Genomic DNA, 18,392 nt, shown 5'->3' with positions numbered 1-18,392 from the left:
TCCAACAGACTGAGAGCTCCTGGCACCTTCTGATGTCTCCTGCCTCATTCCAGGATCTGCTGGATTTCAGGTCCACCTCTCCCATTGTGGCCTCCCACCGTTTGGCAGAGCATGCCTGCATGGAAGCCAATCACTTCAGAGAGTATGACCTATCTACACAAATTCTCCAGAAATCAGATAGGAGGGCACAGAAATCAGAAAAAGGCGATGCTCCCAACCCAAGGTGCTAGAGTGGGGAGAAGGAGCAGCCTCACTGCTGCAGGTTCCCCCCTTTCCCTAGCATTCTCTACTCAGCCTTGCAACTGCTGAAGCCAGCAGCCTGGCCCCTTTGCTCCAGCTCTGCCATGTTCCTGGCCACACCCACCTCTTAGCATGATTCTCCTTATGCTTCCTGCAGAACGAAGGTGACCAGGACAATCTGCAGCCCCTTGCCCTCTTGGGTGAGACCTCTCTGGGTGTGTCACGTGCTGAGGGCCCGCAAGAAAAGGGCTTGAGGCAGCAAGGCGTATGGGGAGAGTGGAACATGGGTCTCTTATCTCCTGCATCCACCTCTCCATCTCCTGAACACAGTCCCTTGGAAATGCCCTTGAGCCTACAGCTTGTTCCTGCTCCTCTTTAAGCATAAATAAATCCTAGTCAGTCTGTAGTTTTTATAAGTAAGATGACAATCCTTAAGTATCATAAAGGAAGTTGTCATTATTTTTTTTAAATTCCATGCTTAAAGAGTAAGTTATAATAGTTATCTTTGCTGCTGCTCAGTTGAGGACTCTCAAATCTCTTTTCCAAGAAATATCTGTAGCACTTTTTTTGTTAGTTTTGTAGAATTGCAATTTATGAAACAATACCTTGCCAAATCAAGCACACACTGCATAAATTATTTCAGTGAATTAGTTCAGCATAGGATAGATGTATTTTTTGTTGGGGATAATTGGCAGGTGTGCTGCACAACTTAGACATATCCATAGGCTGAAACTGGAAGGCTTTGTTTTTTGGGGATATATTATGTTGTTAGCATCTAAGAGAAGAAATCACTATCGCCTGAACGCTGTTGCCTGTTTTGAGAGGACCAAATCCTGTTTTAAAGTTTGCGTTAGTTGTTGATGTTTTCATACCTTAACAGGAAAAAATTTTTTTCCTCTTTTATTAATGCTGCCAATTTGGGCTGTTCTATGAAAATATGATATAGGAGATAAACTTCTCAATGCAACAGAACTAAACTTAAAGTATTTGAAAACAGTAAGTGCCTTTAACAAGAAGCATTTCTAATTAGTTGTTTGCACACCTGATACGTGTGTAAAGCCATAACACACTAGCAGGGAGATGGACTCTTTTGCCTAACTTTTTTATCAGATTCATGGCAAGAGTTTACCTTTACTCAGCTAGAGAGAATTTGTTGTCATCAAAACATTTTTGGTTCCAGCTGTATGTGTTTAGTGTGGGTTCATCTAGACTTCTGTGCCGTAACTCTGTCTTTGCAGTGGTCACGTACTGCATACTTTAGATTTTAGCTTATAGGTTGGTTGTGTATAAGGAAGCTGAAGCAAGAGTCACTGCCATCAGTTTGTCAGAGTGCTTTTTGCTCCACGTATGATCCTCGCCTCGTTCTGTTCACGCGCGGTTATGACTTGGTGAATAATGAAGATGTGGAGCTGCTGGAGTGGGCACAGAGGCTGGGAAGGTGATTAGAGGGTGGGAGCACGTGTCGTATGAAGAGAGGCTGAGGGAGCTGGGCTTCTTCAGCCTGGAGAAGGAATGGCTGTGGGGAGACCTCGTTGCGGCCTTCCAGTACTTCAGGGGAGCATCTATGCAGGAGGGAGACCAGCTTTTTACAAGGTGTGGTAGTGACAGAATTGTAGACTCATAGATAGAAAAGAGTGGAATAGAATATTCATAGATAAAGCCATAGAAAAGAATAGAACAGACTAATAGAATAGAATAATAGATTCTATGACTGAATGGCTATTTGGAAAAAGAGGGATGGGAAGATCTCTCTCCCAGCTAGAGGAGCCTGGGGATGATAGCAACTGTTAGTGAGAGAAGGGAAAGTTAGGGTAGCTGCTGGGTGCTGAATGCACCTGGAGACCAGGGCTGTGACAAGCTCCCAAGCAAATGAAAAGGGACCCTGCTTGCAGCCATGTGCTCTCTGACCCGTCCGCCAGGTTTTTCACCCTTGTCTGGGAGGAGACACTGGGATTATGGCAGTCAGTTGTCACTGTCAAGGTTAGAGTGGTGAGATACTGGAACAGGCTGCCCAGAGAGGTTGTGGATGCCCCGTTCCTGCAGGTGTTCAAGGCCAGATTGGATAGGGGCCTGGGCAGCCTGGTCTAGTATTAAATGAGGAGGTTGGGGGCCCTGCATGTGGTAGGGGGTTGGAGATTCATGATCCTTGAGGTCCCTTCCAACCCTGGCCATTCTGTGATTCCGTGTGATTCTGTGAAAGACAAGAAATTCCCACAAAGGACATCTGTAGGGCACATGCACCCATCTTCCTGCTCCCAGCAGTGACTGGTGCTCCAATGGTAAGTCTTTCCCTTGCAGGCACCGTCGTCACAGACTGCTCCATACCTGATGAGCTTATGGTAAGAGCCCCCCATCTGACCTGCAGCTCTCTCGGTGGGATAGTGGCAGATGAGCTCTTGCCATTTGCGCTGCTTTGCACAGTCCCCAGGCCTCGTACTTTTCCCTCTCTGCCTTTTGCTAAATGTGGAGGTGATGGGAGGCTCCCCTAAGCTTGCAAAGAAAGGGAGACCCAAAGGAGTGGCTGTGTGTCTGCTCATCTGTGAGCTCTGAGTGCTCGTCAGGGGCTGGGCAGCTCTCTGACTTGTGTGTCTGCAGAAACTTGCCCTCTCTGGTGAGCGAACAAGCGCAAGAGATTCAGTTCCTGAGGAAGGAGGTAACTTGCCTGTCTGCGGAGAATGGCGCTGTGACAAAAGTGATCCTGTACTTTGGGAAAGAGGTTGGGATGAGCAGAGCATTGGGCAGGGCATTGATCGTGTGGGCTGCCCATGGGACTTCCCTGCTGACCCCCGCCACTCACCTCTTGCCAAGCACTGCTGGTTGAGATGTGGCACACGTGTGTGTGTTCATCTGGTGAGAAATGCTTGTATTCAGTAGTTTGGGTTTAGGTGAAATTTGCTAGGAATTACAGTTCCTTTCACGCATTTACAAAAGCGGACGAACTTGACAAGGGTGCACCAGATCAGAGTGACACATCAGTCTACTACTATTTACACAACAATTTACTACTTCCCAGTGCATATTTTCTCCCATTCCCTCCCAGGCCGAGGACTTCCAGCCTCACAGCCTGTGCGAGGCTCCTCATTCCCTCAGCTGATGTCCCGTCCCTGTTCACTGCTTGGTTAGCCCCTCCACGTTCTCCTCCTCTTCTTCTTTAGTTTTTACCTGCTACGGCATGCTGGCACAACTTCTCAGAGTTAGGCTTCGCCTCTGCCTGGCATTCAAACTATAGAACTGGTTTGTACCAGTACATCTCACGACGTTACTCAAATTTCTCACAATATACGACTGGAATACTCAGGAGTTCAAAGTCAGGCCGAGATTTAATAATAAGAGTAAAAAAGGGTTTCTGCGGGAACTCATCGAACTACCGTGGTGCTGTTCTCCCCACACACAGGATCCAAGCCGATCCCTTTTCTGCAACGCAGATAAAACCCATGACAGCACACCGTGGAGATATCTGGTGATAGAGATAGTGAGGCTCACGAGTTTTGGGCTACAATTAGCTGGGCCCACCAGGGCTGTCAAGGGCAGACGTACCATGAAACCGGCGGGGCCTCCCACCTCCCAACCCTGCTGACCCCTAGCCCCGCTTGTGAGGTCAGAGGCATGAGTTGACACTGTGCAGGCCCAGGCCTTTGTGACGTCTGGACTGGGTGCCACAGTCTGCCCCACCGAGCTGCCACCTGGCACTGTAGGCCGTGGCTGCCAACACGTGTGGAAGGAGCTCGTGGTGGTGTCCTGGTGGCTGTGTGCTTGGGGCAGGTGCACTTCTCCTGCCGATCGGTTTTGGGCTTGTTGCTCAGTGGCCTTCCTCTGCGCAGACGTTTCTGCTGCTGAAGGGGACACTGAGAGGGGGAAAGCTTGATTCCTCCACAGCATGAGGAGGAGAAAGTCTCCCCAGAGATCAAGAGGGGCACAGACGCCTCCTGAAAGGGTGAGGGTGAGAAGAGCTGGCAGCAACTTGAGAGGAGCAGAAATGGAGAGCAGCCAGCTCCCAGAAAACAGGTAGATGTCTTTTGTGGCCGGGGCCTCCAAGCTGGTCGGTCCTGCTGGCCACGGCTCCCGTGGTGTGGCGATGGTGCACAGCAGGGCTTTTCATTTTCCTCCACAGCTGCACCCCCTCTCCGGTGGCCCAGGCGGGGCCAGCCAGATGCAGAAGCTCTGCTGCATACAATGTGGGTAAGTCGAGAGGTGCTTTGCTCCACCAGGTTTCTGGGGAACGTTTTGGTCAGCAAGGGGCACCACAGTACTACAGGAGCCGGGGCAGCAACGCGAAGGCTGACCTCCATCCCTGAGCATGCCGTCATGGCGTACCTACTAGGCGATCCTTGCCAGCCCTCAGTGTCCCACTCGCAGGATGCACTCAGCTGCCCCTTCCCCAGGATGCAACCACAGCCCTGCCCCTGTCCCTGCCTCTGCTGTGATCTGGACTGGCTCGCAGCCCTTCTTAGAGAGTCTGACATGGTCCTGCCTGGTATGCCTTGAGGACGTGCTCGAGCTTTTCTTTCTCCCCTTTCTTTGCCAGGGTCGAACATCATAAATTACCTGAGAAACTCTCAGACCGTGGTCTCCCTCAACAAACGCTTTCGCACAAGCATCTCCACTCTGTGAGTACAGCACCTGCGTGATGTGGTATTGGGGGTTTCTGTGGGTCGGGGTGGGCAGGCCAGGCTGGCGGTGCTACCCACCAGGAGAAAGAACTTGGTTCCTGCCAGCAGCAGCTCAGGAGGGAATGGGAGCAAAGCCCCAGTCCACGCACCTGACACGGCTCAAACCTTCTCATCCAAACCTCTGGCTGGGATGTGAGGGTGCCAGGCAGCAGGAGCTAAAGGAGGCCAGGAGTAGACGGCTCAGCCTGCCTGTGGAGGACACCTCAAAGCAGGAGGTGTTTCTTCATCTCCAGTAGAAGGAGATTTGACTCCTCAGCAAGAGAGCAAAGAGAAGTTCCCACGAGCCACCGCTCTCTCTTGCTGGGTCTGCTTTCTTCCCTGGCTTACTTCAGTGCCCTTCCTGAAGGTGCTCTTGGAACCAGGTTTTGGCATGTTTTGCCTGTGGTGCTGGAGGTAGCTGAGGGAAGCCCCACTCCTTCTGGGGGCTGCTCTGTTGGCTGTTCTTTGCCAGCAGCGGACTCCCCACCTTGCTGCTTCGCAGCCTGTAAGAGGAGATACCCCTAAGAAGAGGTCTACCTCAAGCCCTGAGCGCTGCCAACACCGCGACTCCTTCTTTTTCAGGCAAGAGATGGCCAAAAAGGAGTCCGGGCTCTACGTGCTGCTTTTCCTGGTCTTTCTGTGTGCTCTCAGTGAGTATTTGCCTGCTGCCAGCAGTACAAACGCTAGATGGGACCTCCAGCGCGTGGGCAGGCGCTGGAGCACCCGCGGGGCCCTTCGCACTTCCCACTTCTGCCGCTCGGGGAGCTCCGGAGACGCTGTCCATACACAGATCCCACCTGGCTCGAGAGCCAATGCAGAGCCATTTCACAGCTTGCCCTTTGGACGCTGTTGTGCTGGAGCTCCCACAGCCCCGTAGCCTTCGTCCTTTATACCAGCCAGTGTAAGAGTGGTGCTCTGCCCAGCCAAGGCTATGCAGGGAGGCTGCCTGTCCTTCCAGGCTCGCTGTCAGGCAGGGAGAGGCAGCAGGAGCACAAAGCCTTTGTGCTTTACAGTCAGGGTTGGAGAAGAGGGTCCTTTCTTGCAGCCATGTGCTCTCTGCCCCAGTCCTCCACTTCCTCAGGGAATATCTTGCACCTTGGTTTGGGGGGGAGACAGTGGGACTATGGCAATCCTTAGAAACCATAGTGAAATAACTTTCTGTGTTTCAAATGACAGCTGGTGCCTACTGTGGATTCTCGCTGGCAAGAGTATCGTTGACAAAGGATTTCTTGCAGGTCAGTGACGATTACTGAGGGACAGGGAATTCCCACAGAGGACGTCTGTGCCCACCCTGGCACAGTTCATCTGGAACGAGTGGAGGTGGACAACTGGTGCCCAGGCCCATACTATGGCGGGGGACACAAAAACAAGTGTCCAGCCCTTAATTTTTCCCGATGAAGAGTCTGAGGGCCCCTGCACACGAGGCCTATGTTTTGCTTTCTGACGCTTCCTGAGAAAGTTCCTTGGCTCTGACACGGAATGGAGTGGTCCAACGTGCTCATCTCCTGCACTGCTTTCTGTCTTCCCCAGGAAGTCCAGGACTTGAAAGAGGCAGTGCCTGTGAGACCTCGGGGAAATTGCTTCACAAAGTCTGACTGGGCTCTGAAAAGTGCAGGTATGGACCCAGACAGGCACGTCTTGTTACGCTGGGCTTATGCTCAGCGCTGCCAAAGGAGGAAGAGCCGGATGAGACTAAATCACCTGGCCTAAATCACTGTGGCAGCATGACTCCCTTGTGCTCAGCGGCTCAGCCCCCTCATGCCCTCGCTCCCGGCAATGGTGCCCCTGGCACGCCCCTGACAGGAGTTACTGCGCTTTGCTGAGATTTCTCAGGGACTGAAACCAGGTCCAGGTTGTCCTGAGCTCTCCCCATGCAGTGCGGCCTTGACTTGAGCCTGCTGCCCTTCGCACAGGGCCTTGCTGCCTGCCACTGTCCGCAGACCTCATCTCTGTGCACTTGAGACAGGGATGCTGTCAGCAGGCAGCCTTAGAGATAGCCCGAGCCGACTAGGTGCTGAGACACTGGGCCCCTGGCACTCATCTGCTCTCTTCTCAATTCAGGGATCTCCATAGACCTGCATAGATCATCCAGGTCTGCGTGGCGCTGCAGGGTGGCTTGGTTCCTGTGCGCTCCAAATGTGCTGGAGACCTTTAAGCAGGTATGGTGGCAGAGATCCTCTGTGCTGCTTTTGTTCCCTCCTGTCAAGCTGGGGGAAGCCCCAGGGACTCTCCCTTCCAACCCCTCTGATCACTGCTCAAGCCCATGGTGCTCCTCACATGCCTGGCTCCTGAGGCCTCCCTCGGGGCTTGGCTTACAAGAAACCAATGGTATTCCTCTGAAAGCAGGCTGACCTGGGCTGAGCTGTGCTGCTACATCCTGCATCCCACTATCCGTGCTCAGGGCTGCGTGAGGAATCTTCTCCTCGGCCACCCTGTTTGCCTTTGTCAGCTCTGATCGTTGTTGTTTGGGTTGGGCAGGGGCTGGAGGCAGGGTACGATGCAGAACTGCTGGGCAAAACAGGAGCTTTCTTCACAGCCCTGACTCCGGTGTGGGGTATCCCATGTTTCATAATGGATATTTTCCTCTCCATGGGAACTTGGAGAGTTTCCTTTCCCATGCCAGCAAGACAGCTGGGCATGTCTGTCTGCTTCCCTACCTGCCGTCTGCAGCACCAAAGCAGCTCGCATGCTCAGTGCTGCCTATGCTTTTGGCTGATCGGGCCTCATGACTGCCTGCTCTCTGCTTTCAGCTGGACATTTCCCCGGGATACTGCTGGCCTGTGAAAACATCTCAGAGTCAGATGGTCTTCAACTTGCCCACAGAAGTCCAGCCGACTGCAGTCACTGTGCAGCACACAGTGGACACAACCTTGTGGCACATCAGCAGCGCTCCCCGTGATTTTGCTGTCTTTGTAAGTGTCTGCTGGTACATGGGGCTGGGACGTAGCTGTAGAGAACAGCTTCTGCTAGGGAACATACTGGAGAAGAGGACCAGTACTTCCTTGGAGCGGTGCTCAAGGGGAGACTCAGCCCCACCACATGAGGAGCTGCTGTAGCTCTGGCGGCCCAGGTGTGACACGCGGGTTGACCTGCTGCCCTGTGCTTTATCTCGTAGGGACTGGATGAGAAAGGAGAGAACAAAGTTTTGCTTGGGAAATTCACCTACGATATCAGGGAAGAGCTGTCCCAGACCTTTGAACTGCAGGTACAGTCATTGCGCGCAGGCAGGAGACCATTCCAGACCACTTTGGCAGCAAGTCAGTGGCAGGAGAAGCGTGAGCAGTCCGTGCCAAGGCAGGGGTCCAGCGCCAGCTAGAAGAAACATGCTGAGGTTCAGAGGGCTGAGAGCACATGACATGGCAGAGGTAGCTGAATGAAGCAGTCTGCTAGGCCCCACACCCTCAGGAACCACATGGCATCAGGCTTCCACCACTGCTCATCCTGCTCCCACAGGCCAGACGTTGACTCTGCTGGGGCACAGGGGGCCTTAGTGGGGCTGCTCGGGAGAAGGGAAGCAGAGAAAAGCCTCCTCCTCAGCCAAGGAGGGAGCTGGCCCCCAAGCAGGCACCATCGTGCTGACAAGGAAGTGCACGGAGGCAGTTGCTTCTGGGCCAAGAGTGAAGTCTCCTGTCTTCTTTCTTTTGCAGACTGAGACCCCCAGAGCCTTCTGGCATATAAAGCTCAGCGTACTCAACAACTGGGGAAATGCAGGACACACATGCATTTATCGGGTGCAGGTTCATGGCAAGAGCGCAGGAATAAAATGACACCGACTAAGGACTTGGAAGGATTCGAAGACTGTATAATCAATGGATATACAGATGGTGTATATATATCCAGGAGTTTGGCTAATATAATTTATATTGGAGTAATGAGAGAAAGTCACTCACCCTATCCCGGGCTCGCGAGATGAACTCCAATGGAGCGGATCTCCAGAAAGAGATCCTTCCCCACTGACAGTCAGCTCTTAAATGGGTCAAGGAGAGGTGGAGCCAGGCTCCACCCCTTCCTGCAGCACAGCTGATTTGCCTTCACCTGTGCTCCTGTGGCTGACTCATTGCTTGCCTCAGGTGATTAATCAGAGGTGCAGGCCATGATTCAGCAGCCCCCTACACTCCACCCCTTCACGGCATGAACCAATGATTAGGTTGACTAAAAGGGTGAGCTTTCCCTAATACAGAGATCCAATACACCGCGACGCTTATACAGTTTCATCGCGACACATGTTGGTAAATTTCAAGATGAGTGACGATCGATGAAAGTTGACATCCGTCTATGGGCCAGCGCTCGATGACGTTACTGGAGGCATGCGGTCGTGAGGTGCCGGTCCGTCCTATGTTCCATCAGTCCCATGCAGACCGTCACCAGGTGTTACACATGATCTGACAGTAACACTGGAACGTTTTGATGATGTTTCATTCCTTCCGGTGATCCTGAAGGCTCAAAGACTCAGGGGGAAATACAGATGTTTCAGAGGTACCAAGAGGAGAAGGTCTGCCCTCCAGAGCAAAGTACAGGCCGTATTTCTATCCTGGGTCAACACTTCTGCTTATACAGGGGCACGTCCTGGCCGCGTGTACCACACTTTCTGGCCGCATGTTTGCGGCTGCATAATAATATCAGGCACCAAAGGAGGTGTCCTGATCTGCCATAGGGACATGATGGGAGTCCCCTTAGCAATGAAAATCAGAGTGTTGACCACAACATCAGTAGGCCTATCAGTAGTACCTATTACTGGAGGGGCTACTGAGCCTCCCACCTCCAACAGTCTCCCCCAAGGTGCAAGTAGGCCACTCTACTTGGGTCCTACCTGCACCTTCCATGGCCATTTTATTCTATGGGTGCCAGGATCTAAATTCTCAGGGGCAGGGAGCAGAAGATTATTTTCATTACCAATCAGGGGTCTTACCTGATGATCAGTGCCTGTAATTTGGATCCTAAGTGGGGTGGCCCATGTTGTCTGCAACATTCTCAGGGCACTGGGTCTACCATCTCGGTGTCTTTCATTCAGGTCCCGCAAGGTTTCATACAGTCTCTTTGTCCACCCCTGCAGGGACTGGGAGTCTGTCTTCAGGGCAGCCTTAAGAATACCATTATAACGTTTGATGAGGCCTGCCCCCGTCGGATTATATGGCAGGCGGAATCGCCATTCGATGTTATTTTCTTCTGCCCAGCGTTGTATCAGTGCACCGGTAAAATGAGTTCCTTGGTCGCTCTCGATGACTTGAGGTGTCTCGTAGGCAGACATCAGTTTTGTGAGTGCCTTGATGGTATATGCCTGGTTTGCTTTCGGCACTGGATAGGCCTGCAGTAGCCCACTTGCAGTGCCGATGCAGGTCAGGGCATATCTCGCCCCCTCAGACCGAGGAAGGGGCCCGATGTAATCGACCTGCCATCGCTGGAGAGGATTATGTCCTCTAGCAAGATAGGCTGTTGTTTCAGGCAGCGGTCTCAGTCTCATCTTGGAGCAAGCGTCGCAATCCCGACATGCCTGGACGATGTCAGGTAGTTGTATGGGCAGTCCCCATGCTTTAGCAGCTGCCCACACTGTCTTTTGTCCCGCATGCCGTAGCTTCTGATGTAACCAACGGGTGATGCTCTCGGATGGTGAATTCTCAATCCATCGAACTCGGGCCAGCATGTTGGCTTCATCGTTTCCCAGTGACTGTAGGGGCTGATGACCAACACGTACAGTCCTGTGTTTGACTGTATTCCATATGTCTAACCACATGTCCTTGCCCCAGAACGGCTGGGCATGGATAGTCCATTCATGGGTGGCCCACTGTGCAATCCACAAAGTGAGCCCTCGGTACACAGCCCAGCTATCCATACAGATGCTCAGGATACCATCACCAAGTTCCTTCGTTATAACCATCTACACGGCTCGCAGTTCTGCCCATTGGCTGCTCTGACCATTCCCCTCATCAAACCAGATTGTCTCAGTAGAAGGATGGTATGCTATTGCTCTCCACTTGCTCGGGTTGCTCTTGCTGGATCCATCTGTGTACCAAGCATCTTCAGGGATAGGGTATTTTCCCTCCTGAATGGGACTCTTCTGCGGTGGAGCGACAAGTATTTCTTTTGGTGCATCACTGTGATACGTTAGTGGGCCTAGGATCTTCTGGAGTTCTTCTTTCAAAGGGGATGAAGACAGACTACTCCTCTGGCTGAGACAGGCAACCCATCGTGCCACTGTTTGTGGTTGGGCCACCCCTGTTTTAGGAAGGTGGGTCAGATCTTTTATCCACCTTGAATCAGCAGAGTGGTCTTGACTATAACTTCAGCCGTTTGAGTTATTGGCTCTACTGCCAGCAATGCCAAATAGGCAGCCAATAACTGTTTTTCAATCATACTGTATCTTTCTTCTGCTCCGTGCCAAACCTGAGACCAGAAACCAATGGGGGTCCGAACAGAACTCTGGCGTTGCCACAGGCCCCAACCAAAGCCATCCTGAGTGATGTGAACGTCCAACTTGGCTGGGAGGGTAGGATCAAATATACCCAATGCCTGGGCTTGTTTAACTGCCAGTTTTGCCTGTTGAAAAGCATCCTGTTCTATTTTTCCCCAATCCCAAAGCTGCCCCTTTTTTGTGAGTCTGCTGCAATTTGTGAGAGCAGCTGCACTAGGTGAGGTATAAAAGAACCCAATAACCTAATACACCTAGAAACTCTTGCAGCTGCTTCGATGTTGTAGGGACTGTGAACGCCTGAACCTTATCGATGACAGCACTGGGTAGTACCTTGGTCTTTCCTGACCAAACCACCCCCAGGAATTTTACAGACAGGCCCAGACCTTGCACCTTTTGGGGATTTATAGCCCATCCCCTCTGTTGTAAATAGACGGTTAATGAATCCGCCGCCTGTCCTACTGCCTCCAGTGAGTCGGATGTCAGCAGGAGATCATCAATACAGTGATACAAGTTAACATTATCTGTTTTTTTCCAATTGGCCAGGTCACGCGCCACTAGATTGTGACAATACGTTGGTGAATGCACGTACCCCTGTGGCGGGACCTGAAAGGTCCACTGCCTCCTCCCCATGTGAATGCAAACTGATCTTGCAATTCTTCAGTAATTGGGATACTGAAGAATGCACTTGCTAAATCTAGGACACAATGATAGGTTTTTATCTCCCTACTCAATGTGTCCATTAGGGAGGCAATATTGGGTACGGCTGCATGAATAGGCGGCGTGACCTTATTTAATTCCCTGTAATGTACTGTCATTCTCCACATGCCATCCGACTTTCGCACTGGCCATATGGGGGAATTATATGGGCTGTGGGCAGGTCTTACAATGCCCACTTTTTCTAATTCCTGCACCGTTTTTGATATTTCATCTTGCCCACCTGGGAGTCTATACTGTCTCACATTAGTAATCCGCACAGTTTCGGCAGGCAAATTGGCCTCTTAATATTACCTGCACCACCCGAGTACTAATACACCTCTGTCGAAGTCTGAACTCTCCCACGGTTGTCTGGAGAGCCAGACCGCATAGAATATCTATGCCCAAGATGTATTCCTGGACTGGGGCAATAGATACCTTATATTCCCGGGGTGGGAGACGCCCAACCCCCAGTTTTAACCGTGTTTGGGTGACAGGAATAATTTGTCCCCCAAAACCATCAATCATCACTCTGTTTCCATGAAATTTGTTTGGATCTCTGTAAATGATTGACGTTTCTGCTCCAGTGTCCACTAATGCCATAACTCTCTGAATATTTCTTCGGGACCAATAAATTGTTAATTCTACATAGGGCCTCCGGTCCCGTCTGGAGGCCTTAGGGGGACTAATATCCCTCGTCACGCCATGAACTGCGTTAGGGCCAATTCTTTTGCTTCCGATGGCTCAGGCATCGTGGCCTGAGATACTTGAGGCGGCTTTTTTTTCCTATTAGGAACAATGAAGTCTTCTAGGTTCCATATTGTTGTTGGTATTCTCTCTATAATTCTTACCCTTGGTTTCTTAGGGTAGTTTTGAAATTTTGGATTGTCCTTTAGCTGTCTCCAAAGCTGGAGAAGGACATGGTTGGGCTGGCGGTCAATCTTAGCAAATTGGACCCCAGCTCGGATTAGGTCGTTAAACATTTGTTTTCGGGAAACACTTATGAGTCCCGATCGAGGAGCTCGAGTAGCCAACATCTTGGTGTTAGTCACTGGCAGGACCTCAGCTTCTTCTAACATCCAAATGTTGCGCCTAGTCCGCAGGCGTTCTGTCTCCCCCAGATCAGCTACTATCTGAGCAGCCTGCTGAACTACGGCTTCCGAGGTCACCAGAGGGTTTTAATAGCAAAACTAAGGTCCCATATAGGTGGGAAGGGGCCTGTTGTAAAATTAAATCTCGCATGCCCGCCGAGAATTTGATCATATCTGGGCTATCATACGAGTCTTCATATATTGCTTTCTCTCATACCTAACTCGCGAATGTAATTTTGAAGGTCCTCCATGGAGGACCATAGTCCTGTGTTTAATGGAATGTCTGTTTTATTTGGCCAGACCATCCAGCATTCTGCCATTACCCAATCTATTATTGAGTGGTTCTCATTGGTATACTGGATGGCAGAGTATAGTCACTGCCTGACAGCAGGGTGTAAGGTTACGGTGGCCAGCTCTGCCATTTCTGGCCCATTAACCATAGCACTCTCTGCCCCAAATCCCATAACCTGAGCAGCCATGCAGGTATACTCTCTCTCGGCCTCTGCTGAAATCGCTGTCCATGTCCATTAATTCAGTTGGAGTATATGGCCTGGCTGTCACATGCAAATGCGTTTCAGCAGGGGGCCATTGGTCAGGGGGCACCCCTGCTGGTCTATCTTGCACCTTTTTTGTTTTTTGAGTTATAGTAGGACAGAGTTCCAGGGGATCCGCCATAAGCAGAACCTCTAGATCTGACTTAGAACTCCTGCTTTCCTGTTGAACCAGGTCCGCTACTTCAGAGCTATGACTATCATCTATTGAAATACTATGGACCTCACCTAGAGACTGTAAAATTGTTTTTTCCCCTGTTAATACATTAAGTTCTTGTTCCAGTTTGTCAATACGAGCTTTTAGTAGCTGATTTTCATTTCTAAGTTATCTGATCTTGCCTCAGCTTGATTTAAAGCATTTAACAGTGGCCATGCCGCTGTGGATGCAGCCAATTGCCTTTCTTTCGTAGTTAAGATGTCTCTGTCTAGTCCCTGAGAGTATTCTGTTGTGCGTACTGGGGAAATATTCCCCAAAGTACGCAAGGGACCCCATTTCTCAATTATAGTCGCCATTGATAATAAGGGGATCCCAGAAACCCTGGGATCTGCCCGGGGATCATTTTATCTAGGGGAACGGTGTTCTCCCCCTTGACCCATTTATAGAAATTCCACAAGAAAGACATGATCTAAAGTAGATTTGGCCTGCCTGGCTCGCCAATTGTATTATCAATGGATATACAGATGGTATGTATATATATATTATATATATATATCCAGGAGCTTGGCCAATATAATGTATAATGGAGTAATGGGAGAAAAATCACTCACCCGATCCTGGGCACACGAGATGAACTCCAATGGAGCGGATCTCCAGAAAGAGATCCTTCCCCACTGGCAGTCAGCTCTTAAATGGGTCTAGGAGAGGTGGAGCCAGGCTCCACCCCTTCCTGCAGCACAGCTGATTTGCCTTCACTTGTGCTCCCGTGGCTGACTCATTGCTTGCCTCAGGTGATTAATCGGAGGTTCAGGCCGTGATTCAGCAGCCCCATACAGAAGACATTCTAGAAAACAGCTTCTTTAAAAATTAAAACACAAAATTGTTCCACCTCAGTGATGTGTGTTTGCTGTGGTGCAGAAGGTGCTCCTTCACAGGCCTCCTCTGAGCAGCCCATTTCTACTTGTCCAGCAGAAACTGGGCATTCCTCACTTTGCCTCTGCTCCATGGATGCAAGTGAACCAGGCAAAAGGAGATGACGGTGCCCTAGCCCTGTGTGGTCTGGAGGGATGTGAGGGACATCTGTGAAGGCTGGCGGGCGTTGCAACAGGCACGGAGCTTAGAAACCCACTGTGGCTGAGGAAGCAGCTCAGGTGGTGCGTCCCCAAAACCAGCCCCCGTGGTGCTGCTGCTGTTGCTGACTCCAAATCCCATGGAAACCTCCCATAGGTGGGAGGGTGTTCCTCTCCCACTTCTGCCACTCAGGCAGCTTCAGAGAAACTGTCTGCACACAGATTCCAACTGGCCCCAGAGCCAACACAGAGCTCTTTCATGGCTTTCCCTTTGGCTACTCCTGCGCAGGAACTCCACAGTCCCACAGCATCCATCCTTTATACCAGTCAGTGTAAGAGCATCAACCCATGTTTTCTCAGCTCTCCTAGGACACGCCTTCCGCCTTCTGACCTGCTTTGTTGTCTCTTTACTAATATCCCTTTCACATTGTGCAGAGCGGACTTGAATTCCATGGCCTGGAATTTAACAGAGCTGAAATGCACTGGTAAAATTCTGGCCTACAGACACATATTCAAGTAGAACTAGCAATGCAAATTCAGCGTTGCTTAAGGAAGTGGAGTTTCACTGTTTTTCTGTAGCAGCAATTTATGCATGCTGAGCAACAGAACAACCAACAGCTCTTCAACATTTGACTCTAATGAATAAGTCACACATTGTGATTTTTTACTAATTAGGAATCCAACAGAATAGGCCAGCGAAAAAACAGCTTTCTATCTTGCATTGTTTATGAAGAGAAAGACAGTCCTTCTAAGACCAACGTCTGCTCCATGAGTGTTAGCTGAAATTTGCTTTCCCTTGTGACTCAGATCGATGAAGGAGGTTATACCAACAGCACTGCACAGCCTCCCCTCATCCTACAGAGTACCAAAACATTCTGCCAAGGTTGAGACGCCCTGATCCTCTGAGGAGTGTGGAAGCTGAACACATGAACGAGTAGTACTTTTTCTGTGTTGATTTCGAACTTTTTGTGAAACGTCAAATAAGGTTTTCTGAAGTGACGGAGTCAGCATCAGCCCCCAAGTATTTGGTGAGAAAAGTAAAACCACACAGTATCGGATGTTTTCACAGACTGCATTCCAAACTCAGGAACAGATCAGGAGAAATGGCTCAGTCTTCACTTCTGTTTTGTTCACACATCGACTCTGAGTCAAGCCGTTCCTTTGCTGCCAACCCTCTGGACCAGTCCCAATCTGGGAAAGAACCAGGCAAAATCTAGGCAAAAGAGAAGCAGTGCAGATTATTGTCTCTCGCTCCTCCACCACAGAAAGCAAACAACCTTCACATCAACGCTTAAGTTCTGTGTGTCACTCACACTACAGAGTTTCTCTGAAAGTTGTCACGGGGTTATCCCTAGATGTAAGTCCGTGACGGGGGCACAGGCCCCGGGAAAAGAAAAAAAAAAGAAAAAGGAAGGGGTACGAACGGTTTGCAGCGACCCGGTCCCGTGCGCTCCGGGAGAGGGGGAAGGGCACGGAGCTAGCAGATAGCTTTAACGAAGAGAGAACACAGTGGCAACGATGTGAGCAGGAACGGTAATTTACTGCATGTAACTAAGTCAAACAAAACGAGAGAGACAAGAGTATCCAAAATGCGAGTCAAACCACGAGAGACAGTGCGAGGGAAAGCACGTGCTTTTCCGCGGGGCGAGCCGAGACGGCTGAGCCGGGGCCAGACGGACAGGCAGACACGCTCGGGTTCTGTCCGCCCCACTGCCTCTTCCCGCCAGGTCCTCCGGGGATGCCGCCCCCTCCCCTCCCCTCCCCTTCCTCCGCTCCCCTTCTCTTCCTCTCTTCCCTTCCCCTCCCCTCCCATCAGTATACTCAAAGTGCCCGTAAAAGGCAGGATATGGAACCAGAACATTAACTCGTTAACTCCCACTGGTCCACATGATGTTCTGATGTGGAATACTGACAACAAAAATCACAAAACCACAACAAAGTGCATGTCTGTAGAGCTACTCGGGAGCAAGCAGGAACTAAGGCATTACAGGTTCACAAGAAAGGTAGTGGGAATAAATGCCATTCACCAGGGATATCTGGAGACATTTTAGGAACAAAATTTAAAAAGAGCAAGCAAAGTAACTAAAAATCTGATCTGATGCATGTCTGCTATCTCGGTACAGAGTGATGTCACTTTTCACGCGCTCTCAGAGCAGCTTATTCCTCCTGCCACATCTTGATGCCTTAGCTGGGTTAATCACTTTCTGCCCCAAAGATATCTCAGAACCACGCAACACTTTATACTGCTGCTTTCCTTTCTCCATGTGACCTCCAAAGTGCTGCTGTCTGTCCTGCCAGACACATGGTGACCACATGCTCCAGACCAGCCCATGGGGACTTGTGCCAACACACACACTTTGAAACTTTGTGCTCTGAGTAAGGAACTGGTGACAACCATCATGGGAGTGCCCAGACCTGAAAAATGGGCACTGTAGCTTCACAGCGCTTGGCACTATCTAGGCTAGTCTGAAGATGGGGTTCTTCAGAAGTGCCAGGGGGATCAAGCTTTCACAGGAGGGAGGAAAATGCCTTCCATTCAAAACTGGGAGCAACTGCAAAGCCTCCAGGACTGCACAATTGCTGAAACACTGATTATCTTCAGATGAACACTGAAGATCATTGGATCGCGGAACTTTTGGGGTTGAAAGGGACATGAAGATCGTCCAGTCTCAACTTCCCTTTCGCAGACACAGTTGCCACCCACCAGCTCAGACTGCCCAAGGCCCCATCCAACCTGGGCTTGAGCACCTCCAGAGATGGGGCATGCACAGCTTCTCTGGGCAGCCTGTTCCTCTCAGTGCAATTTTTCTTACTAACATCTATTCTAAATCTGCCTTGCTTTGGCTTAAAATGATTCACCCTTGTCCTGTCACTGTCTGACTATATAAAACGCCGGGCCTGCCATATTTTTAGTAAACTCTCTTTAAGCACTGAAATGCCACAGTGAAGTTTCCCTGAAGCCTTCTGTAGGCTGAAAATCCCATTCCCCATAGTCTTTCTTTGTAGGATAGGCAGTCCAGCCCTCTGACCATCTTTGTGGCTTTCTCTGGATGCTGCAGAGTGCCCCTCACCTAGTTGGCTCACCCACCATTTGCATCCGGCGCTTATCATTAACGCACTGGAGGAACCTCCTGGACTGTGAATGGTTGGCTGAGTAGGCCATTCAGCAAACACCGGCGTAATTCCCCCATGATGACCAGGGCCTTTAATTGTGAAGTTGCTATCAGCTGCCTGTAGAGGGCGTCATCAACCTCCTTGTCCTGATTGGGTGGCCTGTAATAGACACCCACGACAGTATCACCCATGCCAGCCTGCCCCTTACTCCTCACCCACAAACTCTCAACCTGCTCCTCATCAGTTCCTGGACAGTACTCAATACACTGCAGTTGCTCTCTCATGGAAAGAGCAACTCCACCACCTCACCTAGCTAGCCTGTCTTTCCCGAGAAGGACTTAGCCATCCACGACCATGTTCCAGTCACGTGAGCTGTCCCACCATGTCTCTGTAATTGCCACCAGGTTATAATCTCCTG

The 18,392-nt window shown here is 50.6% G+C and overlaps 2 protein-coding genes across 2 annotated transcripts; one reads left to right on the top strand and one right to left on the bottom strand.

Annotated features, from left to right (window-relative positions):
* The first annotated feature begins 3,998 nt into the window (after positions 1 to 3,998).
* On the top strand, positions 3,999 to 8,752 carry LOC104915044 (SUN domain-containing protein 3-like). Its single transcript, XM_019610490.3, has 10 exons — positions 3,999 to 4,245; positions 4,352 to 4,419; positions 4,766 to 4,847; positions 5,472 to 5,539; positions 6,066 to 6,124; positions 6,420 to 6,504; positions 6,951 to 7,048; positions 7,640 to 7,801; positions 8,005 to 8,094; positions 8,537 to 8,752. Exons 1-10 carry the CDS (start codon positions 4,118 to 4,120, stop codon positions 8,654 to 8,656), a joined length of 960 nt encoding a protein of 319 aa, XP_019466035.1. The 5' UTR covers positions 3,999 to 4,117; the 3' UTR covers positions 8,657 to 8,752.
* Positions 8,671 to 18,165, bottom strand: LOC146542200 (uncharacterized). The gene is given in 3 exon segments (XM_085214066.1): positions 8,671 to 13,169; positions 13,171 to 13,290; positions 17,980 to 18,165. Coding segments are annotated over 3 exon segments (786 nt in total). The 3' UTR covers positions 8,671 to 12,689.
* Between the last annotated feature and the right edge of the window lie 227 nt (positions 18,166 to 18,392).

The sequence above is a fragment of the Meleagris gallopavo genome, chromosome Z (assembly GCF_905368555.1).
Source record: "Meleagris gallopavo chromosome Z, MGAL_WU_HG_1.1, whole genome shotgun sequence".
In the NCBI taxonomy this organism is placed as follows: Eukaryota; Metazoa; Chordata; class Aves; order Galliformes; family Phasianidae; genus Meleagris; species Meleagris gallopavo.
The sequence above is the reverse complement of the archived record's forward strand: the minus strand, read 5'-3'. Positions and strand labels throughout refer to the sequence as shown.

Excerpts from the sequence above, each read along its gene's own strand:
- LOC104915044 (XM_019610490.3), top strand. The coding sequence starts at position 4,118 with ATGAGGAGGAGAAAGTCTCCCCAGAGATCAAGAGGGGCACAGACGCCT. Across the intron at positions 4,848-5,471 it reads CGCACAAGCATCTCCACTCT|GCAAGAGATGGCCAAAAAGG; the intron begins GTGAGTACAGCA and ends CTTCTTTTTCAG. Across the intron at positions 7,049-7,639 it reads TGCTGGAGACCTTTAAGCAG|CTGGACATTTCCCCGGGATA; the intron begins GTATGGTGGCAG and ends CTCTGCTTTCAG.